This window comes from Vipera ursinii (genome assembly GCF_947247035.1).
Source record: "Vipera ursinii genome assembly, chromosome: 13".
Classification (NCBI taxonomy): Eukaryota; Metazoa; Chordata; class Lepidosauria; order Squamata; family Viperidae; genus Vipera; species Vipera ursinii.
In genome coordinates, this window is record NC_139526.1 from 695,030 (window position 1) to 720,247 (window position 25,218).

The following is a 25,218-nucleotide window of genomic DNA, read 5'->3' on the forward strand; positions in this document are numbered from 1 at the left end:
AGCAAAAAGCAAGTTGGCATTTCAAGACTGATCTTGCCAAGGTTTCCCATTGTCAATGCCGCAGAAGCAGGAACAGGTTAATCCTCCGTTCGGTTCCCTTTTCACGGCACAGCACTTTGGCCTTATCTTGCACAAGCACGAACCCCCCCCCCCCCCGGCTTCCCCTGTAGTGCAGCGCAGAAGGCAGCTTTCCCCAGACAGATGCCTGCCTGCATTAGGTTCCGCTTCCCCTCAACCCCCACCCACCTCCCCGCAAACATGGAGCTGGCAATCTAACACAATTGGCAGAGGCCCCGTTGGAGGAGAGCAGTTGGAGACGAGCGATCCCCGTGCGAGAGAGAAAAGCCTGGAATTGCCGTAACGCCATTTTGGCTTCTCCTTCTTTCTTGTTAAGGTTAATTCGGAGAGCAAAAAGGCAGATGCTTCCGTTTACCGTGAACAGCAGGAAAAAAGTTGCCACTTTAAGTAATCCAACATGCACTGTGACAGAAAAGTAGACCATGTGAATTTGTTTAATGTTTACATTTTTATGCATATAATTATAGCTATACATTTTGAAAAACAGATTAGTCTGTGATTGTGCTAATTTAACTGTTGGTGTTGCGATTACAACTTATTTTCCAATAAAGAGCTTAAAAGGAAGAGCCTGAAATTTGTCAAAATGTTCCTCGGGAAGGGAGGCCCCCAGGTGATCCAAACGGCTGGTGCTGGCTTATTGACAGCCGTCCTCTCAGGCAGGCGTGACAGCATTGCCAACAGTGCTTCTTTTAAGCCACGCGTGGCAAGAGCGTTCCAGGACGCCAGGCCACTGAGCGGGAGCGGGCGTCCTACCCTAGCCTGAGACCGGATGGGTTTTGTTCTCAGGGGTCCAAATGGGGGAGCCACTGCAAGCAGCAGCGTCTTTATCTTCCATCCATGCCGCTGGAATGCTCACCTGTAAAACTCGGCAATGCAAGCCGTTACTTTCATTGGAGAGCGCCAAGGAAAGAGGAGCTTGGGGCAAAAGGCATCTAGCAGCCCCGCAGAATCCTCAGGACCGACCGCTGGTTCAGGCAGCCCGCCCAAGGTCCCATCGCAAGGCATTCTGGAAGTGAGAAAGTCATGTGCCCACCAGAAGGAACAGGCCCCATGGGAGCGGGGGAGGCAAAGGAGATCCCTGAACATGTTGAGGATGGGATGACTTCCTTGAACTGACTTGCACTCCCATGCATTGACTGAAGTTGAAAAGAGCCCCAAATTCTACTGTACTTACACTGAAAAACGTTGAAATAAGTGAAAAAAGTTGGCTGAAAAGCACAAATTTTAAGACCTACGAACAGCAAATTGAACTGTGTCTAAACGACAAAATAAACCTTGTCTGAGACTGAGGCTTTGGGTCTTCGTACGAGCATTGCCAACGTAAAAGAATGAACAATTCCAGCCCACCGTTTTGGAACTCAACGGCCAACGTGATACAGCAATGAGCTCTGCAAATAGTGACTTTAAAAAACACTAATAGACCATTTTTGCTCTTGAAAATTGAGGGACTGCAATACCAAATCTTCAGCAATTAAAGCCAGCCCACAAAAATAATGTGCCAGATCTTTAGATTGAGCTTTACTCAGTTTTGCTTTGCAAGACATCAAATGGTTTCTGTCGTTTTCCCCTTTAGAGGCCATGGGAAGTAGCACAATCCAATTATATGCCACACAGACACACACACGTACGCAAAATGAAACTTCAAGGGGCCTGTGCTAGGCCTTGAATACTCATATGTGGCTGCGTGTGTACACAGAAAAGCGTAAATCATATTTATAACGTCTACTCTTGAATGCTACTGTAAAAAGCTAGTGGTGCCTCTGACCAACGTTACAGTCTCAAGGCCCCGTCTGTGGAAGCAACTCGACTCTCCTTCCGGGGAGATGATCTGGAGAAGGAGCAGGGCAGACCTCGGGGACAGCAGCAGGCAACCCCCCCCCTGGGCCTCCAAAGTCACTGGGGCAGAGATCCAGGCAAGCAGCCCTTTTCAAGAACATGCCAGGATGACCCTGAGGCATCAGGAAGTGGTCATCGCTGAGCAGCATTTAATGAGCCACAACCACCGAAGACCACAGAAATAACTGATCTCACATCACTGGACAGAAATCCACATTTACAGCGAGAAGTAAAGAAAGCGCTGAATGGTACCTTTCCCCCGCATGCAATTCTAACAGAACAAAATGAAAGAGCTGAGGTTTCCTTTAGAAACAACTTGAGAGAAACCAATTCTGAGTTTTCCGGCAGTTCCTCTGCCTGAGGACCCTTCCCTGCTTGGGACAAGCAGCAGAGTCCCCTCCGCAAAACACCGCTGAGGATCAGGGAAAGGAGGACAGAGGAAGACCACACAGCAGTCTTTGCCCAAACGCGTCGCTATCCTCAACTCTCCCCCATCTTCCGGAACCCTTTTGTGAGCCGCCCCCCCCCATCATTCCTCAGCAGCCCAGCCCAACCTTCCCCTTCTCAGCAAGCAGCAGCTCCCCTCCGCCCAGCGTCAGCCAGCCAGGAGTCCAAGTCTTATCCACAGCAGTCAGCTAAGTCTCTGTCCCCCTGCTGCTCCGTCCTGTTCTGCAGAGGAGACGGACTCTCGCCCCCAGGTTTCTGCAACAGCTACAGCTTCCTCTGTTCCATCACCATTGAATTCCCCCCGGCTTTTCTTCCTCAGGCCCCCCGAGGCCCTTTGGCCCAGGTGTGGACCGCTGGCTCCTCTCCCCTGGGTGGAGAACCTGCCTGAGAAGACCCGATTTTCAGAGGGAGACGAACTTTATTGGTCACCTGGGAGAGCTAGCTGATGATGCGGCTGATGGCCTGCAAGGAAGGGAACTCCTCCTCCTCCTCCAGGTGCAGGGCTTGGTGAGAGACGAGGTCCTGCTGGGTCAGCACCTGCTGGCAGGTGGGGCAGACGCAGCAGTCGAGGTCGGAGGCCGGCTCGGTCTGCCAAACCACCTTCCGGTTCTTCTTGGACCTGCTCAAGGAGGAGGGAGAGGAGCCGGCGGGAGCTCTGGCCTTCGAGTCCTTGTAAGCAGAGAGCAGCTCCTGCTGCTTGGCTGTGTCTGGCAGGAGGACCAAGAGCTCGTTGAAGATCTTCCCGAAGTTCTCGCCCAAGAGCTCCTGGCAGCTTCTGTAGTACTGCTCTGCTGAAATCAGACCCTGAGAAGGAAAACTGGACAGTCAGAAAAATGGAAAAAGCTTCGCCTGAATTGGAGCCGAGACAACTGGAAGCTCCAACCTGTGGGTGGCACAAATACATTAAATCACAAACACAATCCCTATGTGCAAGAGTGAAGAAACGAGATCCCATGAAAGTTTTTTCTCCATAGCCAAAGAAGTCATCCAGTAACGGATCCTTCTCCCATTTTGCATAAGGATTTGGCAATTCCAGCAGGAGAAACCAAGAAAACAGAACTCATCAACTCTGTAGACAACACTAGGCTGGGGGGAATTGCCAACACTTTAGAAGACAGGTTCAAGACTCGAACGCTGGGCCCTATCCAACTAAATGCAATCCAGTGGTGAGGAAAAAAAAAGCCAAATGCACAGGTACAACAGAATAGCAGGTACCTGGCACAACAGCAGTAACTGGGAGAGGGAGCTAGGAGCCCTAGTGGACCACCTCTTAAGCATCAGCCCGCCATGTCTTGCAGCTGCCAAAAACGTCAGTGCAGTCCTGGGCTGCGTCAACAGCGGGACAGAATCGAGATCTTGGTAAGTGTTAGTAACACTTTATTCTGCACTGGTGAGACCACCGTTGGAATACTGTGTCCACCTCTGGCGCCACAATGCACGAAGGATGCTGAGACCCTAGAAAGAGTACAAAGAGCAACAAATACAACAAGGGCTCTGGAGGCTCGCTCCGTTTCTGAGGATGCTGCCAAGCCCCCAAGGATTTGGGGGGGGGGGGGGGAGACTGGTCAATTAGCTAGCTGTTTCACTCAATCTTACACGCGGTTGAGCACCACCAAGGGACCGTGGCCACACCTCTTAATACCAGAAGATACTGTTTTTCAGCAAATCTCTAAACACACCTCTAATGATGGAGACTTTTGGTTGAATTAAAAGGCACAGCTCTATTTTGAGACCCGACATGAGTTTGTGCTGGACTCTGAAGGAGCTGGATAGAAAGAATACTGGTATATTCAAACTTTGGGCTTGGAGAAAACTCCTGCGGCAGCCATGAAAATAAACAAATGGACCACTGAACAAACTATTCAGCGTTCTCGTCTGAGGCACAAAGGAGCAGGCTCAAATTATTCTACCTCAGAGGCGTTATGTGAGAGGTCTACCGTGCTGGGAAAAGGGGAAGAAAGGGAAGGGGATGGCCAGGAGTGTGGGGGAGGGGCTCCGTTTAGGACCACCTTAGAGACAGACTGCCATGGAAAACATCCATCTAGGTACTTAATGACAGCCGACACTGACGGGATGGCACATAATCCATCGGTCAGTTTGTGCACATTTATGCCATTGAATCGGGGCTTCTTAGAGAGAGCTCTGAAACCCCAATTTTCAGGTATGGAAAAGAAAAAGAGGAGTGTCAAAATAGAACAGTCACGCCGGTCCCCAACGCTCACCAATTCTTTCCCTGAAAAGGGCACCAGGCTGGCTTTTTCAAAGCAGCCAGGCCCCTCCCTGGTCTTGGAAGGGAAGGCAAAAGGGAGAATTATGAAGCCGTCCCTTCTGCTATCGGCAAAGGTCGCGTGATCTGCAAGGACTTCCTTCCCACCGCAGAGAACGAGGCAGGACTGAGAGAGAAGCACAAATGAAGGGTCCTTGGGGCCAGCGATTGCTTTAAAGTTCACAAGAGTTTGCCTCAGTTCCTCTAAATTTGCTAATTTAGACTATCCTGGAAACAGGGCAGGAGAGTCAACATCCTCTTCATTTTATTAAGACAATCTGACCTAGACAACAAAACTTTTCTGAATTAGCCCCAGAACCTGGATTATCTTTGTGCTGAACTTGATTAAGAAACAAAAAAGGCTTGTACCAACTTCAGAGTCAAGTAGCCAACATTTCTTTATTAGATTTACATCCCCCTTTCATTCTGGAGTCAAAGAAGCATCCAAAACGTTCCCCATTGTTTCCTCATTGCTCAGCCGTGACCCAAAGTCATCCAGTGAGCTTCTGTGGCTGAGGATGGCTTAGAGTGGGGGGTGTCTCTATTCTCACTATCCCCCTCTATCAGCTCTCAGACATGACCATCACTCTGGCTCAAACCAAACCTTTATTATGGCCTTTGGACCAAAAAGGGCAGCAGTAAAATGCACAGACCTGTAATTATTAATAAAACAATAAAGTTACATAAAATATACTATCAAGGCGACTGTAGTACTTATAGCAATGACAATCGCCAACATTTGTGCTGAATGTCAACTGTAGACAGGGTGGATACACCAAACTCAGCCATCTGGCAAGACCATCAGTCCTGGTCAAATAGAAGCAGCGACCGACAGAGACTCTGCAGCCTCAACCAGGGCAGTTCTTTAAAATGGGATCAGTATATCCCTTCTCCGATTCCCTGCAGAGAGAGGACCTAGCTTAAGGATTCCACGGAGCCCTCTCCGCATGGGCAGAAGCACTGCTGCAAAGGCATGTTTTTATACTGCTTCCCCTAAACTGCAGGGAGTAGTGCATCCCACTTGGCCAAGGTGAAAGCCCAACAAAATTTCAGAAGGTGAATTGAAGAGAGAGAAGATGATGGCACACACCTGTGTCAGAAGAATCCACGAACCGCAGAATTGGATACGAGGTTTAAACTGGTTTGAAAAACAATATTCCAGATATGCTGTTTAATCAGACTGCTGGCAGGTTAATCACCATGTCAGTCTCACTTCTACCAACAATAACGAATACTTTCTCACAAAGAGATGTTCACCTAAAGACAGATTCACAATTCTGGGGAAAACCCCACAAGCGTCAGCTGCGCCATGAAATTACTGGAAAGTTAATTTCCTGACTACTCACCTGCCTGAACTGCCCCGAGTACGTCTTAAATTTGTTGAACTGAGATTCATCTTCTTGAAGAAATTCTCTGATTGACTGAATTAGCTGGATGTTCCGTTGCTGGAAGTTGTCCAGGATCAGATAGGGTCCCTGACAGAGTTTGGGCCTGTTTTCAGAAAAGAAAAACGTAGGTATCTGTACAGAGAAGCACCAAGTGATCTCTTGCTCTCCTTCTCTGAAGCTGTGAAGAATATCCCCAGCCAGAAATTCCTAACCCGGATGCCAGAGCCCAGAATCAAGAACTCCTAGAGGTGGAAGAGGTCACCGTTTGCCCAGGGCCAGAATCCAAAATCCAACCATCTCAGACAGATGCCTGTCCAAAGAGCCACACAGCCAGCGCTCCTGTCAACGTTCTGCCACGATGGGCCTTCCTTCCAGGGGGGGGATCAGGGCTCTGCTGTGCCAGGGGTCCTTCTCTGCAATATCCCCCCCGGCTGTCACTGATCCCTCTGACCCAGGCATCATCTGGCCTGTGATGTGGCTAGATGGGGGGCCATCCTGGAGACAGCGAGGGACTGGCCGGAAGCCGATCTACAACTACATGGCAGCCATAGGTGCCGGAACGTGGTCAATCTTAGATCCGCGGGGCTGCCCTAGAGACAGTGAGGGGCGCACAGGTGGCAGCGAAAAAGAGGCACGAAACGCAGCTGGGGAGGGGTCACTCCCCGCGAGGAATGAGGAAAGGCACTGCCTGGAGGTGGCCAGCAAATGGCCCTCGCCCACTTCACACACCCGTGGACTCCAAGGGAGGGGACACTGCGAGCGGAGTGAGGGTCCACGTTACCTGCGCAACGCTGTCCAGCCCCAGCCTGCCCGGTTTCGGCAGGCAGCAACACCTTCTCCTCACAGCACAGAGAGGCCGGGCCGGGCGAGGTGAAGCTGGTGGGAAGCCGAACCTGCTGGGTGCACAGGGGCAGCAAGCGCGCGGGGCCTGGCGTCCCGGGTGAAAGGGAAGTGCTCAGAAGGCGGTCAGCCTGTGGGGTAAAATGGTCACCTGGGACGTCAGGCCCCGCGCACTTGCCCCCTCCTGTGCACCCAGCCAAGTTCGGCTTCTCACCAGCTTTGCCTCACCCACCAGCTGGGGGCTGGGCAATTATCGAATAGGTAAGGTGGACTCTTGTGCCACTCGCGGCATCCCATCTCCTGGATCCCACTGAGCTGCGTGTCCAAAGTGGGCAAGGGACATTTGTTGGTCTGCTCCAGGGGAGGGTGCCTTTCCTCATTCCTCACAGAGGACGGCCCCTCCCCAGCCGCCTTCCTGGCCTGTTTTTCTCCCTCCCTCATCGCAAATATCTCCCTGCCACTCTGCTCTCCTGTCCAAGAAGTTTAAGTTTCTGTTAATACGGGAGGGAGGGAGGGAGGGAGATGGCCACCCTGACCTGAGCAAAATTGACCTGGCCACGCCCCCCCAGCCATGTCTCCCCTCCCCTCCCCCAGTAACCACAATGCTGATGCGGCCCTCAATGAAGTTGAGTTTGACAGCCCTGCTCCAACCCCTTCTAAAAAAAGGGAAGGCTACTTTGGAAAAATCGGCTTGATTTTAATGACCTCATTGTAGAATGTGACACAAACGGGCAGAAAAAGTTAGAGCTGTGGAGGATTTGGAACTCAGATGGTACAGCAAGGAGCCCCAGCGACCCAGGTCCAGAAGCTCACGCAGCTGTTGTCATACAAATCTGACAGTACGGATTTGTTTTGAGGTGGTGTCAATTGGTACATCACGAAGTACAGACATAAAGAGAGATAAAGTCTCAGAAGATTACAGGAGTTGGTTAACTGTCTGATCTTGGAAGCAAAGCCAATTGTTACTTGGATGGGAGACCACACAGAAATCCTAAGGCTACAGGCTAAGACCAAGAAGTTGTTGAAGGCTGCAGTGGCAAATCACTTGCATACTGTTGACAAAAATTATTATTATTACTATTACTATCATCATCTGTTTTGTTTTGTACCTCCTTTCAATAAACAAAAATCTTTTCAGGGACTTCCGGTGGCGGTGCGGCGCCGGAGACAGCCCTTGCGGGCTGCCCGCGGCTCAGCTGTGTTATTTCCACCCGAAACAGCGCCGATCAGCTGTTCGGGTGGATTTGAAGCCCCCTCCTCGGGAGAAGAGGAGGGGGTGAGCCCCCAGGTAGGGGTTGAGTTCTCCGGGGCCGCCTGAGCTTAAAGCTTGGGCGGCTGAAGGATCGAACTCCCCCGTAGCCTGGGTTGCTCCCAGCTGGTCAGCGTCTCTGCTCCGTGATTCTGGAGCGGAGCCAGGCGCTTGCAACCACCCCTGCCAGAAGGAAAGACCATGGAATAAAAGGAGCAGGCAGAGCGGTACAGGAGGAAAAGGTGAAGAGGACTTTTATGGTTGCTTTCTAGCTTAATGGATTTTATAAATTTAAAAGTGAAAGTGCGTAGTAAGTGAAAGTAAAGATGGCGGCTAAATCTTCCCCAAAAGCTCTCAGGAGTGCTGGAACTTCTCCGATGCAACAGTCATCATTACAAGCGTTGCTTCTTCCTGATGTATTGACACCGAAGGATCTACAAGATGCTCTTGAAAAATATGCCCAGGTAATTTTGGAAACAATGGGTGATAAATTTGCAAAGATGGAGGAGAAATTGGAGAAATTGGAGGAGAGAATAGAAGAGAGGATGGAAGAGAAGTTCAGAGTGATGAAGGTAGACATTTTGTCTTCAGTGTATAGAGTGGCTGAATGTGTGGAAGATTTGGAGGAAAAAGTGGAAGATTTGACTCAAAAGAATGCCATATTAGAAGCAAAAGTACTGGAGAATGAAGATTTAAGAGAAAAAATGGACACAGAACTGAGTCTTGCTCAATATTTCCAGATGCAATATGCTGTTAGAATCAGAGGCTTAAAAGAGAATATTAAGGAAGACCTAAAGCAGTTGATTTCTGAGGCTCTGGAAGTAGTATTGAATCAGCCAGCATCTGAAATAAAGGGAGGCATGGATAAAGTGTTTCGTGTGAATTCATGGATTGCTAGACAGAGAAAGTTACCTAGAGATGTGGTGGTTTATTTTGTAAAGAGGGAAATTAGAGATGAAGTTATTCAAGCTGCCTATGGTACTAAAGTTGTGATTGCTGATCAAGAAGTTTTGGTTTTAAAAGAAATTCCTCCAAAGATTTTAAGGAGAAGGAAGGATTTTACATTTTTAGTGCAAGAGCTCAAGCAACGAGATATAAGGTTCAGATGGGAGATTCCAGTTGGGTTGATGGTGATGTATGAAGGTAAAAGGCACCGTTTGGCCACTGTGATGCGGGCGCGTGATTTTTACAATAATGTTTTAAAAGCAACCCCTCTATCACTTCTGGAAGCTGCAAAGGGATCTGGAGAAGGAGAACACCAAGAGGCTGAAGATGGACAGACAGAGGAGAATGGTGCTGGAGGAGATCAAGCTATAACCTCTTTGGATGATTCTGGAGAGCAGAGGGAGACGCGTGCTGCTTTAAAACGGTCAAAGAAAAATAAAAGAAAAATGTACTTACAGCCAAGCAGTGGGAGGAGTATGGCCTAAAAAAGATAGTCCTATTTAAGCAGTGCTCCAAGAGCTTTGGGATGATATGCATGGCAATTAAATTTTTAACTTGGAATGTTAATGGACTAAATTCATCACAGAAGAGGAAGAAAGTTTTTCAATATTAATGATCAATAACAAGCTGACTTTTTTAGTTTACTTTATACGAAGTTTGCCCAGTTGGATTATAAAAATTTTTATTTTTATGAGGGATTGGAATGGTGTTTTGGATGTACAGATGGACAAGGCTGGAGCTTTTAAGCGTGTCCCAAGTCATGTTAGACTGCCTAAATCCTTTTTTGAAATGAAGGATGACTTGGAACTGTGAGATAGTTGGCGTGAAAGACATTTGCAAGAAAAGGATTATACTTTCTTTTTTCTGACAAATATCAATTTTTTTTTTCAGGATCGATTTTATTTTGTCGACTAATGACTTTTTTTTAAGGATGAATGTAAACAGCGGATAAAGGGTTGTTTTTTTTTGAAATTATTATGAATAAGGGCACCTCTATGGACATGGTTTGGGATGCTAGCAAGGCCTATATGAGAGGGGTGTTGATATATATGAATAATAAATTTAGATGTGCTGTGGAAGCTAGGAGGAAAGAATTGGAGAATGAAATAAAGGAAAAAGAAAAGGCTTTGATTTTGAATCCAGAGGATGTGAAGTTTAAGGAGGCTATTAAACTGTTAAGAGGAATGGTTTGAGTATATCCAGAATAAATATGGGACAAATGGATTGAGTATATTCAGAACAAATATGGGACTAAAAAGTTTTATGTAGTATTTGAATAAGTCTTCCCTTCTTTTCTCTTTTTCTTTTTTCTTATTTTATATATTTTATATTAATAGTGTTTGTAGTTATCCTATATGAGCTAGAGAGTGATAGATTTTAGAATTTAAGGTTGTTAGCATATGGTTGTTTATGATTCTTTTTTTTGTTTTTTATACCTTGTACTTAGCTCTGGGAAGTGGGGGGGGAGGGGAAAGGAGGGAGGGATAGGGGAGGGGTAGGGGGGATTGTTAAAAATAAAATGTATGATAAAACTTTTCAATTAAAAAAAAAATCTTTTCAGTACACTTACAGAAAGGAAGACTTTGTAAATCTAAGCAGCAGTTAACAAATAGAACAAAGAAACTGCAAAATATTAGCAGCAGCTGTTTGAGCTGTCCAGTATACATACTTACTCTTGCACAGGAGCTGAGGCATTTTCTGAAATACTGGCGGTGGGTGGAATAGGAGTGAAGCCAGGGGGTGGTTTACTAAGAGGCACCGACAGCCCGGGAGGGGGTGGGGGGCCATTAAGTAGCACCACAGAATTGAAGCCTAAAAAACCGGAAGGAGAAAGTCAGCAAGCAGGCAGAGCCGGCACGGGCGACCCCCGCAGGCTGCTTCACCACTCTCGCCCTTGCCGCCTCCGACCCCCTAATCCCAACCCCACTCCAAGACAGGTCTTATCAAGCCACGAGGTGTAAGAAGCAAACGGATGTCTGAGCCGTGTGGCAGAATCCCAGGGCGGCCGCTGCTAGAAGGGTCCCAGGCAGCTGGCCTGGAAGGAAGGCTCAAGGCCTGACCTGCTGCTCAGCATCTACTCCGTGCCTAACCAGCTCTCCGTGAAGGGCCAAGGAAAGGCTCCAACATCTGGCTACCCATTGGTCCAGTCAGAAGCCGCAGCACAGCTTGCTTCCCAAAGCCAAATTCAACTGCCCCATTTTGCTTTCCTGCAGCTCCGCCGGGCCTTTCCCCAAACCCAGGGCTGAGGAGGGGCACCTGCAGCCCTTACCTGGGGGTGGAGGCATCCGAGGTGGCCCGGCATTCCCAAGGGCTGGAAAGTCTTCCTGAGGCAACAGGCACTGGCCACCCCCGTCTGGCTTCTTAAGGCCAGGGGGCTCTTTGGAAGCACTGCATGGCAGCGTGGACTTGTCTGCGTGGCCGTTCACCAGAGAGGCAGAGGCGCCGGGCAGGCTAGGACCGGCAGTGACGGCCGAGGGCTGCTCAGCATCTTCCACCTTCTCCAGAGAGTGGAGGGCGGCTGGCATCTGCTGCAACCTGGGCGGCGAGGCCGTTCTCGGCTTCTCAGCCCCAACTTTCTTCTTCTTACCCAGTTTGGCAAAAGTCTGAGAGTTAGAGGCTGCCAGCAGCGAGGACACATCCACCATTGTTGGCGCACTGCGGATTTCCTGAGTGGGTCCACTGCCGCTGCTATCCTGAGAGTTGCCGGGGAGCACCACCTTGCTCTTTTTGCTTGCTTTACTGCTGCCGGGAGGGGCCCCTTTTCTGGCCGGCTGGCCGGCTGTGGCTGACATGGCTCGGGCCACATTCTTGCTGGGGCCACCACTCCATGCCGAGGCCAGGGTCGAGACCATCTTACTGCCCGGTTGGACTCTGGAGACCAGGGCGGGGAAGTCCTCCTCTCGAAAGCCCGCCTTCTGGGCTGTCGCCATGTACGACAAGGGCAGAGCGGCAGAGACCACGGGCGGAGCAGAGGAGGAGGAGAAGGAGAGCCTGGGAAAGTCCTCTTCGTCGAGTTTTACTGGCGCCAACCGAGATGAGCTGAAAAACAAACCACCTGGGTAGGACAAGCCCTCCCTCGGCAACCTGAGGCAAAGATGCCCACCCGAGGTTCCAGTCAGTATCTGTGGCTCTTCCCCAGCCCGGCTGAAGCCAGGCAAGGCTCTGAGGGGGGAGAGGAGATGGGCAGTCTGCAGCCCAGGGCATCGAGGCAAACGCTCCACGTGGCTTAAAAAAGGCACACCTGTTCGGAGGACCCCCAGAGCGGAGCAGTTTTAGTCCGTGGGGGCAGCCCTGAAAACACGAGAGGCCGAGGTCTTTCCACGGGAGAAAGCAGACGCTGGCATGAGCTTCTAAGGCTGGAGGGAGGCTTCCTAAGGAAGCCGGGAGCACACGCTGTTCTTTGCCTCACAATGCAGACCTGAAGCTTCAGTGGGTCCACGTTTGGAGGGAGGAACAGCGGTGTCTGTGCAGACTCAGTAAAGGACCATCACAACTAGAGAAGGGAGAGCCATTATGCTCTGAAGGCTGGAGTCCGACCTGTTTCTGCAAGGCCTCCCTCACGTCTCGTGGGGAGGATCCCCCATCTTTTGACCAGTTTATTTCTCCACACAACCAAAGACTCACCTCTGCACAGAAGTCACGGCTGGCGAGCCAATGGCAGGAAAATCATCTTGCCTTAAGGCAGCCTTGGGAACCGCTTCCTTGGGAACTTAGGAAAAACAGAGAACACAATCGAATCAAAAGGGCCACTGAGAAGTCCAACGAGAGATAGCAAGGCACGAAGGAGCCCAGAGCCTGAGACGAAGCCCGACAGAGTTTTTCAGGCCAGAGCGAGGAGGGCTCACCTGGCTCTTCGGATGCAGGCTTCACCCCTCGCTTAGAGATTGCCGGGTCAGCATCCGTGGCATCTTCCTTCTTGGCGCAACAGTTGTCCTCTTTCTCCTCTACCCGTTTTTTCTCTTCTTGCCTTTTGGCAGCCAGTGATGCCCGAACAGCCGCGGCAACATCTCGGTCTTCTTCTTCTCTACAGAATTTTTCAAATCAACAAAACGAAGAGGTATTTCCCATACTTCCCAGGAGGAGAAGAAGCAACGCTAAAATATTGTGGGCAAGACTCAGGAAAGGCAACCGGTTATGGGGGAGGGGATGGATAACGCCAGGAAGAAGTTATTAACCTAGACATCTGCCCACCTTTGAATCGCAGCTGAGGGATCCAACAACCAGATCCAATTGCTACCCACTACAACACAGCAAAAGGAAAATGCCCTCTCTCTCAACTTGTCATCGCCTCTTGAACATGGACCGGTGTGCCCCACAATTAACACTTTGCACGGAGTGTGATATTAGCCTCCACAACACCCTCTGGCCAGAAGCCGTTCTATAATATCTAGCACTGGGGACCCACCAGCCACCCAAATATGGAAAGCTGCTGCTGTCCACGTGCACCTGAAGTGCAGCCTCAAGCCCAGCTCAGACTCCGGGGACTTGGGGATGGGGGCGGGGAGGAAGGAGCCTGCGATGAACCTGAAGCTGATTCTGCCGGCAATTGGCCAAAGTGACTCAGTTTAGCTGTCAGATGACCAAGAACCTGATCCCAAGTGACTACAGTCCCGTGACGTGCTACTCTCCACCCTGAGCGCATGGGCCCGGATTATCTGAGGGAGCACCTGCTGCCAGTGTCAATTTCCCATCGTCCTGTGCGCTCCCACAGGGAGGGCCTCCTCAGGGTACCGCCGGTCAAGGATTGCCAACGGGCGATCCCCAGGGGGAGGGCGTTCTCTGTGGGCGCGCCCGCCCTATGGAATCAACTGCCAACGGAACTTCGGACTGCCCCCGAACTTCGTTCGTTTCGCCGGGACCTAAAAACCTGGCTCTTCGAGCTATCTGGCCTGGACTGAGGGGTTTTAATGATTTTAAATTGTGATTTTGACTTTTTGGAGCTATACTTAATTTAATTTAATTTTAATTTTATATTGTATTGTTTTTAAATTCTGCCCTGTAAACCGCCCTGAGTCCTTCGGGAATAGGGCGGTATATAAACCGAATAAATAAATAAATAATAAATAAAGGCACTTAGTAGGTCTCACCTGACATGGTCAGTCCAATAGCTGCCCAGTTACAGCCCTCTGGAATGAACCCTTCTAATTTAGATTATGTGAACTGCATCTGTCACTCTGGTCCTGGACCAGCTGACAACTACCCACCAATATCAGGACTCCTGGACTATGACTCAATACTTCTGCCTGCTGCTTGGATCTCTTTGCAGATAAGCCTCAGATTGTGTTTGGCATTTTGCTAATGTGCACCTTTGCTCTCTATCTGCTGCCACCAGCATTTTGCATTAAACAGAAGGCAATTCCTGTAGGAGAAGGACCAGCTGAGCTGGAAGGTGAAATTAAACGTGTCATCAGCTTAGAATCACTGCATTGCCACAAGAAGCCCAAGTCCAGCCCCCCTTCCCCTGAATTCCATCGACCCTTATCTAGCACCAGTTTAGCCCTGACCGTTAGCTGACTACATTCTTGTGTATATAAAGCAATAATAAAAGTCTTCTGTGCTTTGAACTCATTGGATACTCTTGGTTATTTGGGTCTGACAATTCTTGAAACCTGCTTTCCAGTCTGCATGACTGATGCAGGGAAAAAGAAATAAATGTAGGTTCCATCTTAGGCCCAGGACTCTTTGGTATCTTCACAAATGATTTAGATGAGGGAATAGAAGGGGAACTCATCAAATCTGGCAGAAATAGCCAATGCCCCAGAAGACGAGGAGGAGCTTCACAGACTTGGACAATGGGCCCTGTCTAACAAAAGAAAATTCAATGGGGAGAAAAGTAAGGTTTTACAGTTAGGCAGGAAAAACCAAAAGTTACAGAAATCTGGCTCAAAAGCAGTAATTGTGAGAGGGACCTTGACGTCCCAGTGGACAATCACTTAAAATATGAGCCAGCAGTGTGCGGCAGCAGCCAAAAAAGTCAGTAGAATCCTAGGCTGCATTAACAGAGGGATAGAATCAAGATCACGTGAAGTATTAGTAGTCAAATTTTAGTTAAGACCACATCTGGAATACTGTGTCCAGTTTTGGTCAACTCATTATAAAAAAGATACTGAGACTTTGGAAAGAGCGCAGAGAAGAGCCACTAAGCTGATTAAGGGGCTGGAGACTAAAACATACAAAGAAGTTGCAGGAAATGAGTGTGGATAGTTTAGAGGAAAGAAGGACCGGGGGTGACATGATAGCAGTTTTCCAATATTTGAGGGGCTGCCGTGAAGAAGCCTCTTTCCAAAGGATGTCCAGAAACTGGCCTGGGTTGCATAAACAGAGATATAGAATCAAGATCACGCGAAGTATTAGTACAGCTTTATAAAACCCTAGTGAGACCACACCTGGAATACTGCAACCAATTTTGGTCACCATACTACAAAAAAGATGTTGAAAGTTTGGAAAAAAAATTCAGAGAACAGTAACTAAGATGATTAAAGGCCTGGAGACTAAAACATACGAAGAACGGCTGTGGGACTTGGGTTTGGCCAGTCAGACATGATAGCAGTGTTCCAGTATTTGAGGGGCTGCCACAAAGAAGTGGGGGTCACGTTATTTACCAAAGCACCGGAGGAAAGGACAAGAAACAATGGTTGGAAATTGACCAAAGAGAGAAGCAACCTGGAACTAAAGAGAAACTTCCTGACAGTGAGGACAATCAACCAGTGGAACAGCTTGCCTTCAGAAACCGTGAGCTGGAGATTTTTAAGAAGAGGATAGACAATCACCTGTCTGAGGTGGTATAGGTCCTCCTGCTTGAGCAGGGGGCTGGACTAGAAGACCAGGTGCCTTCCGGCTCTATTCTATTCTAAACTGGAATAGGAAACTATTATTTAAAGTAGGTTTTCCATTAAAGCAAGCATTGCCGTTAGTTAATTTATAGAGCAAGAGGCAAAAAAAAGGAGAAAATGGATAAATGTCATGAGAAGTGAGCAGCTTTTCCTGCAAGCTTCCTCTAGGCTGGCCTCTCTGCACAGGCCCCAGCCTGGTTGTGACTCCATCCTGAAGCCAAACAGCTACTTCTCAGTTTGCACTCCAAGTTCCTGCCCACCTCAATGGAAACCACAAGCGCTGCTCTTACCTCTTGTATCGCCAGCTGCCTCTCCTGTTCTGTTGTCCACCTCGGGCTCCTGACCTGCCTCCTCTCACCTGCCTGTTATACCTATCAACTTCCTCATAGTCTTCACCACCGACAACACCTGGAACATAAACACAACACTAAAACAATCTTTAAAAAAAGGAAGCTGAATTCTAGGCTTGGTTTATATGCAAGTCACGTTAGTTAAGGTTTTTATTCTAGTCGGAGGGAAGCGCAGAAGACCTTGTCATCCTGGCATCCCCAATTTCACCAGGCAAATCCTTCAACCCATAAGGACTGGAAGCGTGAAATTCTGAAACACTACAGATAGTGCTCAAGTTACGACCATTTGTTTAGTGACAGTTCAAAGTTACGATGGCCTTGGGAAAAAATGACTTGCTGTACTTGTACTTAAAACTGTCGCACAGGATACCTCCCTAGTCACAGGGTCGTAGTTTGGACGCTCACATTTACATCCAGTTGCAGCATGATTGCAACCTGTGACCTTTCTTTGCAGCCCTTTCATTCACTCTCTCGCCAGTCCCTTCTCCTAGGACAGAAAAAGCATAGAATGTCTGCCAAGATGTTTAAATGAAAAATGCCATATTTTTTTTTCAAAATCTTGCTGGTAGTCCTCCACTTATGACCACAGTTGGGACCAGAATTACCCTCCTAAATCGTTGTCACAAAAATGTTTCCCATTAATGACCACAACGATTTAGGAGGGTAGTTCTGGTCCCAACTGTGGTCATAAGTGGAGGACTACCAGCAAGATTTTGAAAAAAAAAAGGCATTTTTCATTTAAACATCTGGGCAGACATTCTGTGTTTTTTCTGTCCTAGGAGAAGGGAGAGTGAATGAAAGGGCCAATCAGGAAAACAGGGATGCCCGGCTGTGCCCAAAGGAAGCCAGCAGGCACTTCCACCTGCCCTCCCTCCCTCCCTCCCTCCGCCCCAGCCTACCCTCGCTTCTCCGCTGGTGTCTCGGGGCATAGTTGAACTGCAAGTCAATCTGCCGGTTCTGCCTGGCTTCAGCTCGGTTTTTGCTGTGACAAGCCGTCTTGTGTGCTTTGTAGTCGATTTCGGTCCGAAAGGCATGGGTGAATTGCTCGGTGCTGCACCGACCTTCTTCGCAGAGGAAATGCTTCTCCCGGAAGTGTTCGCGGAGATACTCGTAATCGCTGCAAGACAGAGAGATAGCGCACGGGTGCTTGTGGGCTCCATTCTGCTCTCAGGTGGAGGCAGTGACAGAAAGGGAGGCCAACCCACAGTTATTCCACTGCGCCGGTTTCTGGAATCATCCTGCAACCTCAGTAATGTATTTTCAGCCCAAATCTTAAAATACTCGCCTTTTCACAGGAACAGAAGACAGGTAGTCCAACCCCAGCCGCCCTTGCATGCAGGATCTGCTAAATCTACAGACTACCCATGTGGTATACAAAGCTTCTTAAACTGTTCCTCGTAGGAAGAGTTTTCCAGTCACCCTCTGGGAAGCTCCTCTCCGAACTTTCTCCAGTTTGTCAGCTTTGATTACAAGACCGAGCCCAGCGTCCCACGGGAGAATTGAGGGAGAGCAGGGTTTAGTGGAACAATGGCTTCCCTTTATCCAGATTTTAAGTTTCTGTTAATACAGAATCTCAAAACAGTGCTTGCTTTTTAACAGCTGCACCCCACCGTTGTCTCTCAACCTGTGATCTAGATTCTAGAACATCCAAATTCTTTTCCTGTGGACCTATATTCTTCAATTAATTTTTAAGTATTTGCACTACCATAAAATAGTGGCACTTTGCATATTCTGTTTCCTGTAAACTTCACTGTTTGTTTTCAAATTTTAAATAACTGCAATCTCTTCAGAGAAAATGGAAAATTAGTCAGATTAACACCATAATGAGCAAGCAAATAAAAGAAGGGAAATAATGAGTCTAACTCGACTATCAGCATGAAGACTGTTGACCGCGGCAAGGCGGGGCCCAGCCCTTCATCTTGTCAGCTACTGTTGTCTCTCTCCCACCCAGTACCAGCTCAGGGGCACACTGCAAACTCTGGAAGAGTCAAAGATGAGCAATTACGATGTGAGCAATTACGATGACTGCTGTCAGCCCCACTTGATCAGGCCAGGAAATCAACTCCACTGGAAGGCTAAATCTATTTTTATTGAGATTGGCAACCTTATAAGGACGATTATAATGTGCCTTCTCCTTTCTAGAGTTCACTGAATTAGGGAGGCCTCTGCTTGAGCCATCTGGATACTTTTATCAAAGTCTGCTTCCTTACTCTTTAGCGACAATCTTGGGGCTCAGCTGGAGTCACAGACCTGTAATATTCTTGAGCTCCATCAGAATCACAGAAGTGGCAGAAATAGTGGTCTCTCCTCAGGTGCTTTAGTAACTCATCATTATCCAAATATCGCTCGTCACAAAATTTACACAAGGGGTGCCCACGGTGAGAGGTGTCATCAGGATCCCCATGGATTCTGTGCCGAGCAAGATCCTTGCGTGAATACCATTTGCGCTCATATGTAAAGATCTGGAACACAAGAGGGAACGTCCTTCACATTTTCAGTAAAAACGGATCGCCCAAGATGCGAGCCCCCACCCCAGGCCCTTCGTCTGCATCCCCCCCCACCGCTTGCCTTCAGGTGCTTCACGCAGAGCTTGCAGCAAAAGAGCTCATGCTGCTTCCTCATGTGCTGCTCCAGCTCCACAATGGCAGGAAATACCCGGGACTCCGAGCACAGAGGGCATTCGTGCTGCAGGAGCTTCCTAGGAGGGGAAAAGGCGCACGTGAGGGGCTGCAGAACGCTTCAGCCCCTCACCCCAGTTCTCGCATGGGGGCATCATTCCCTCTGCCATTGCGCATACTAATTTCACAGCACCTTTTTTTTTTCTTCCTTTCCTATGCTCTCTGGGTGTTTATTAAATAAACAGATAAATTTTGCATAAAAAAGCTAAGTACATTTATTCTGCATAATTCTTTCTGCGCAGTATAAGAGCAGTTTCCCCTCAGTTTGATTAGCTGCCTCTCTGATTCCTAAACATACTGGTAAGTAACTCCAGGTACAGGTGGAATTCTCAATATACATATACACGTAAAATATTTCACATTTGAAAGCAAGAGTGTTTGTCAGAATTCTTGCATTAGTTCTTTACATTTTTCTTAATTCATACTAATTGGAGCTCGGAAAGACGTGTTTCTTGATCATTTCCAGACTTAACAATTGCTACAGTTCTGGCAAGCGCTGCCCAGAGCGTCTCCTGGAAAATTCATTCATTTCATTCCCTCTCCAGACAATTATCAAATGTTCCTGATCTGAAAATCATAGTAGTTCCTTTGCTGACTGGTCAGCTAAGAGAATAAGCTAAAGAACATTTACCTATAGAGAGCATAAATCTTTCCATCAGTAAAATAGATATCATATTTCTTCTCATGTTGTAACTGGCTGAGTATGATTGTTGAAAAGGGTGGCAGTTTCTTCCCAAAAACCACCTGTGGAGAGAGAAAGTGGGAAGAGGTTGGGAACGCAGAATGTCCTGGCCCCAAACAGCTTGCGGCACAAGGAGGCTCCACGGGGCACCTCTGATAGCAGAATTAATTTTCACAAGAGAGATCATCGGTCAGAAGAAGAATATGGGGAACTCATATCCCTAACAAATGCCTTCCTAATCTATCCTGCACAGTTGGAGAAGGAAAAACAAAACTGAACAGGCCCACAGCACACATTTCTCTCAAGAGGCTCAGAAGAATGGAAGCGGTGGTCTCACCCGACTTAGCTATTTAGTACACAAGCACCCGGAGCAGTTCAACTTTTGCTTTCAGTCAACTAGAGGTTTGTCTCATGGCTGCAATAAGAGGGTTAAACTTGGGCAGTTAGTGAAAAAGCACAGCGCACGAGGCAGATAAGTTCCTCACCCTTTCCAGCAAGGTATGGGAAACTAAGAAGATAGAATAACAGAGTTGGAAGGCCTTTCTAGTCCAGTCCCTTGCTGAAGCAAGAGATCCTGGCTGTCCGGTTTCTTCTTAAAAACCTCCAGTGATGAAGCACCCTCAGCTTCTGAAGGCCAGCCGTACCACCGGTTAATTGCTCTATTAGGAAACGTCTCCTTAAGTTCTAGGTTGCTTCTCTCCTTCATTAGTTTCCATCCATTGCTTCTTGTCCTGCCTTCGGGGGCTTTGGAGAATAACTGATTTCCTCTTCTCTGTGGCAGCTCCTCAAATATTGGAACACTGCTTTATCTATCTATCTATCTATCTATCTATCTATCTATCTCTATCTATAATTTTTTACGATAACAATTTTTAGTATTTAGTAAGCAACACGTTGTCTGGGTTTACATGTTTGACATTAATAGTAATACAATTTCCATTCCTACCCTTTATTCTGAAGAAATACCATCTGAAGAAGATAGAATCAAGAAAATCTTGGACTGTGCAGAAGTGGATAAGCTCACATTGAAAACGAAGATTCAGAATCACTCCAGATGTGGGAACACTGCTATTATCCTGGCCCTTCTCTTCACTAGACATGCCCAGTTCCTGCAACTGTTCTTGGTATGTTTTGGCCTCCAGTCCCCTCATCATTTTTATTGCTGTTCTCTCCACTCTTTCTAGAGTGGAAAGTCTCAACAACTTTTTATATTATGGTGACCAAAACTGGACTGAGTGTTCCAAGCGTGGTCTTACCAAGGCGTTATAAAGCAGTACTATTGCTTCTTGTGATCTTGATGCTATTCCTCTTTCTTCAAGGCTGGTACTTTGAGAATGGAATTTTCTCCTCTTTTTGAGCTCTTCTCTACCAGAAATAGAAAAGGCGTAATCACTTTCTATTTCCCTGCCTCCAATCCGAAGTGCTTTTCTTTAGGGAGGACTGGAGAGTGAATCATCCACGGCTTTTGTCTCCATCACAGAGTGCGATCCCACTTCTATCTTTCTAGGAGAAAGGCCAGGCGGTGGCAACAGAGGGGGCATCCCTTCCAGCTTGCATGGACCGCCTTCTGTGCAACGGATGTTGGGGAAGGGATGGATGTCCTGCCTGTCCCTAACAGATATGGGATTGTGTGGGTTGTATCCAGCCCACTGGCCCAATGATTGCCTCCCCTCCCTTACAAACTCATCCTCCCCAAACTCAATGTAAGACTCACACACCTCAGGTTAGCAACAACAGCAACAGTATGTCCTAGAAATTTCAGGATTTAGGGGGCTGACACTATTCTGATTACAATTCATCAATTCATGGGAGCTTAAAAGAAAGTTAGCAGGGATCCACCTCCTTTAGAGGCTAGGTGCTTGGCTGAGGTTCCATTTCTCACAATTTAAACATTATGTAAAAGGAAATGCCTCCGGCTTGTGACACACTCTGCCAGGAATAAATGGGATGCATCATTTAATCAGACACAAGGGGGGAAACCCCAACAGAACAAGCCACAGAAGATGACTGAAGGAAAATAATCAGGTAGAAAAGAAGCTACACAGAGAACTTTTCCTAGAAAGACAGAGACCACAAGCCAAGGCCACCCACCTTTGTCCAATGGGAAGATAAATTCACAATGACTGAGCATCTTTTGCTCAGGTCAGAAATGACAGAGCCCACACAAAAGACACCCCTGCCACCAAAACAGGCACAGAAAGACTGAAAGGAACTCGTCCTTCAGGCTCACCAACCCGAGTGGTCCAGAGGCTGCAAAGGATGCTCCATTCTTTTTCCCCTCTTCATTACAGATGCAACAGTTCAGTAGCAGAACTTAGGCTGCTATATAAGAGGTCTCAAGCCGAATCCCCACCACTCTCTAGTAGCAGGGGAGGAGGAACAAAGAGGGAAGAAGTCTCTGAAGATTCTCTGCCAATTACAGTGGGCAAAAAAGGGTCTGAGCCAGGCCGGCCAAAATGGCTCAAGAGCCTTCCTGCCACGGTTTCCCAGTGGAAAAGGCCGGAAAGAGAGCAGCTGCAGAGAGGGAGGAGCTGGCCATGGCACTGCTGGGTGGATGCTGACTGCGAAGTGGGGTATTCTCCTACCTCCAAATTTAAACCACTTTGCTATGGCAAGCATTCAAAGTCCTGCCCACCACAGAGCCAGTACAAGGAAAGCCCAAGATCCTCACAGTCTATGTTGACACAGAAAGGAGCAGCCACACAATATTGTGCTACAAACACAAAGGGGGAAAAACCAGATCACAATTAAAGAAAATAATGATACAGCCACCTCTCAATTAAGCACAGGAAATACAAATTGAAATGCACAGGAAGCGTCCCAACATTCTTCTCTATAGCATGGATTTTTCCCTTTAAGGATCTGTCTATCCCATTCTTTTTCCTCTAACCAATTGTATTTTAAGTTAAAAAAAAGTTGCATTTACAATGAAAAAGCGGATAAAATACCTGACTTATACCTTCACACCACCTTTCACTTGAAATCATTCTACAATTCATATAGTAACATAATACATTAAGTATAAAATATGATTACCTATTATAGTATTGCTAAATGCGTACATAAGATATGCCTTCTCCCCAAGCTCTGTGGGTGAGACACCCAACGAACGGCCCCCTCAGGCCTCCTGGGCAGTTCCTGCCTGCTAAAAGCCCTTTAAATCTGCTTCCTCATCTCAAGGAAAAATATGCAAGTGTATCTTGTTTTATAGACTGGGATCTGAAAATCCCCCAGTGCCAACAGGCTGTATAGGGGCTTTTCAGTACAGAAGCCTCAGTTGCTTAGAGAGGGATCAAGTCAGGAAACTAACACTCAGCATGACACAAGACAGATGAATTCCAGCAGCCCTAATTAACAGAATCAACTGTTTGGGGGTGATGACCTTTTGACACTGAGGGTGAGACAGGGTCCCAAGCCGAGTAGAGAAGCACACCAAGAGGATGTGTGTACCACATTTAGATACTCAAAACACTGAGCAATTATCAGATTGAGTAGAGACTATTAAAAAAATTCCCTGCATTATCTGACAACCCTACATCATTTATACGACTCGGATGACAAAATTCAATGGAGCACCAGCAGAGGTCCAATTCTCACACAAGGGAAGGCTTAATTTTGTGAGTAGGAGAGTGACAAAGACCAGATCAGTGAAAGTTGGACTGGAATAACAGCCAAGGCACAGCCTCCTCCACCTCAGGACCCTTCCAATGCACCAGAGGACAATTTTTTTAAATTCCATTTATATCCCGCCCTTCTCCGAAGACTCAGGGCGGCTTACAAGTTTTTAGCAGTAGCCTTCATTCTAATACCCCCAAGCGGCATTATTACAAAGTCAGCTTAACTGCCCCCAACAATCTGGGTCCTCATTTTACCTACCTCGGAAGGATGGAAGGCTGAGTCAACCTTGAGCCTGGTGGGACTAGAACCTGCACTAATTGCAGGCAGCTGGTGTTACTTAAGGAGGCATTAGCCCACTGCTCCACCAAGGCAAATTCCCAATTTGCCTAGCCAGAACTGCAATCTATCACATCTCAGCAGAAAGGCTGCTTTAGAAAAGATAGACTACAGGTGAATAATACAAATTATTCTGTATTTATTTGGAGAAGCAAATGTCATTATACAACCATCATAAAATTTATCTGATGAATTAAATATTTCCTGTGCTATATTTGTGCTTTTGATTTTGTTTTTTTAAATGAAGTATTTGTCTCTATTAATTTTCACTGCTGTTTTCAGCCCACATCTCTAACTTACCAAGATCCTTTGGGGCTGAGTTTCTGTCTTCTAGTGTAGTGGCTCTCCCATTCAGCTTTGTATCATCTACTAATTTGACAAGCATTCCCCTCGCTCTTCAACCAATGAAAATTGGGTGGCAATACACACAAACATGGAAAAGTACCAGTCCCGGGACTGAATCCTTTTAAAACCTCTCTCCGCTTGGATCAGGAAGAGCCTTTTCCAGCCACCTAACGTAAGCTATCAATGCCACATTTACCTACCTGGTTAATCAGAATGTTACTGGCATTCAGTCAAACGCTATGCTGAAATCAAAGTAAATTATATCCACAAATTTCTCAAAATCTGATAAAGTTATTTTATAATTATTTAAAAAAATGAAATGAGGCATGTCTGTACAACTCCCACGCTGCAGGTCCTGAGAATGTCCACGACTGAATTGCTTTTCTTATTCTTATTTTCAAGATAAGGACACAGGTTCAAGGGGAAAGACACAGGAAGCAATAATTAGCCACGATCATTCAATTTATCTTGGCCTGGCCACAGGATAGCCAGGAGTACAAAGGCCAAACGCAGCAATTAGTCAAAGAAAAACAGCCTTTGTCTTTAATCACAACTTCCGTTCCGAGCTCTATGGGAAGAAATCGGGCTGCAATTAATGGTGTGAAGCCAGGAATCAATCATAAACACCCCCTTCTGAACAGCGCCAAGCCTGCTTTGAAAACCGAAACGCTTCCAGCAGCGCAGATAAATTTGCGGGCGGCAAACCCGTCTGGCTTCTCTCGCAAGGCGCAGGCCGCCATTTGCCGCAAAGGGGCCAGGGGCCGCCGCCCGCGCCAGCCGGGCGCCCTTCCGCCGAGGGCCACGCCGGAGGCCGGCCGAGCCAAGCGAGGGGAGGGCCGCCGGGGCCCGGCCGGCTCGGAAGCCGTTTCGCCGCCGCCGCCCTCCCGCCTCCCCCGCTCCCGGGCGCCCCGCCGCTCGCGGAAACGCCGCCCTCCGCTCCAGCCGCCCCCGGGAACGGAGCGGCGCAGCCCCGGCGCCACCCCGCCCAGGACGGCGGGAGCCTCGTCGTCTGCCACGGCTGGCCGCCCCTCCCCGGCGGGCCCGCTCACCTGGGCCAGCTCCTCCCGGCAGACGGCGCAGTAGCGGACCCCGCAGAGCGCCCGCATCCGCACGGAGCACCGGTAGCAGATGGGGTGCTCGCAGCGGCCCAAGGCCACCACCTCCAGCTCGCCGCAGCACAGCACGCAGCTGCCCGGGCCCTCCGAAATGCGCGACTCCGAGGGAGGCGAAGCCGCCATGGCGTCCCGCCGCCCGACTCGACGCGGCCGCCGGACGGCCCTGCCGCCCCGCCGCTCCTGCGGCCTACTAGGCCCTGCGCGCAGCCTAG

The 25,218-nt window shown here is 48.2% G+C and overlaps 1 protein-coding gene across 3 annotated transcripts; it reads right to left on the reverse strand.

The window, feature by feature from the left end:
- Positions 1–496: 496 nt before the first annotated feature.
- Positions 497–25,218, reverse strand: ZNF598 (zinc finger protein 598, E3 ubiquitin ligase). 3 transcript variants are annotated; one of them, XM_083372485.1, is made up of 13 exons: positions 24,941–25,214; positions 19,542–19,654; positions 18,801–18,930; positions 18,483–18,694; positions 17,132–17,349; positions 16,173–16,290; positions 12,895–13,073; positions 12,674–12,758; positions 11,319–12,088; positions 10,723–10,861; positions 5,974–6,118; positions 2,791–3,165; positions 497–1,084 (listed from the first exon to the last, which is right to left on the reverse strand). In XM_083372485.1, exons 1-12 carry the CDS (start codon positions 25,127–25,129, stop codon positions 2,800–2,802), a joined length of 2,664 nt encoding a protein of 887 aa, XP_083228611.1. In that variant the 5' UTR covers positions 25,130–25,214; the 3' UTR covers positions 497–1,084; positions 2,791–2,799. The 3 variants fall into 3 exon arrangements, with proteins under 3 accessions (XP_083228611.1, XP_083228610.1, XP_083228612.1); XM_083372484.1 differs by having other exon boundaries at positions 497–3,165; XM_083372486.1 differs by lacking the exons at positions 497–1,084; positions 2,791–3,165 and adding an exon at positions 5,169–5,280 and having other exon boundaries at positions 24,941–25,218.

What these genes read in the sequence shown, in the direction of transcription:
- ZNF598 (XM_083372485.1), bottom strand. Translation starts at nt 25,129, where the DNA reads ATGGCGGCTTCGCCTCCCTCGGAGTCGCGCATTTCGGAGGGCCCGGGC. An exon ending in AAGATTTATGCTCTCTATAG is followed by an intron (nt 18,931 to 19,541) that starts GTAAATGTTCTT and finishes TTCCCCTCCTAG; the next exon opens with GAAGCTCCTGCAGCACGAAT. An exon ending in ACTCGGGGCAGTTCAGGCAG is followed by an intron (nt 3,166 to 5,973) that starts GTGAGTAGTCAG and finishes TTTCCTTCTCAG; the next exon opens with GGTCTGATTTCAGCAGAGCA.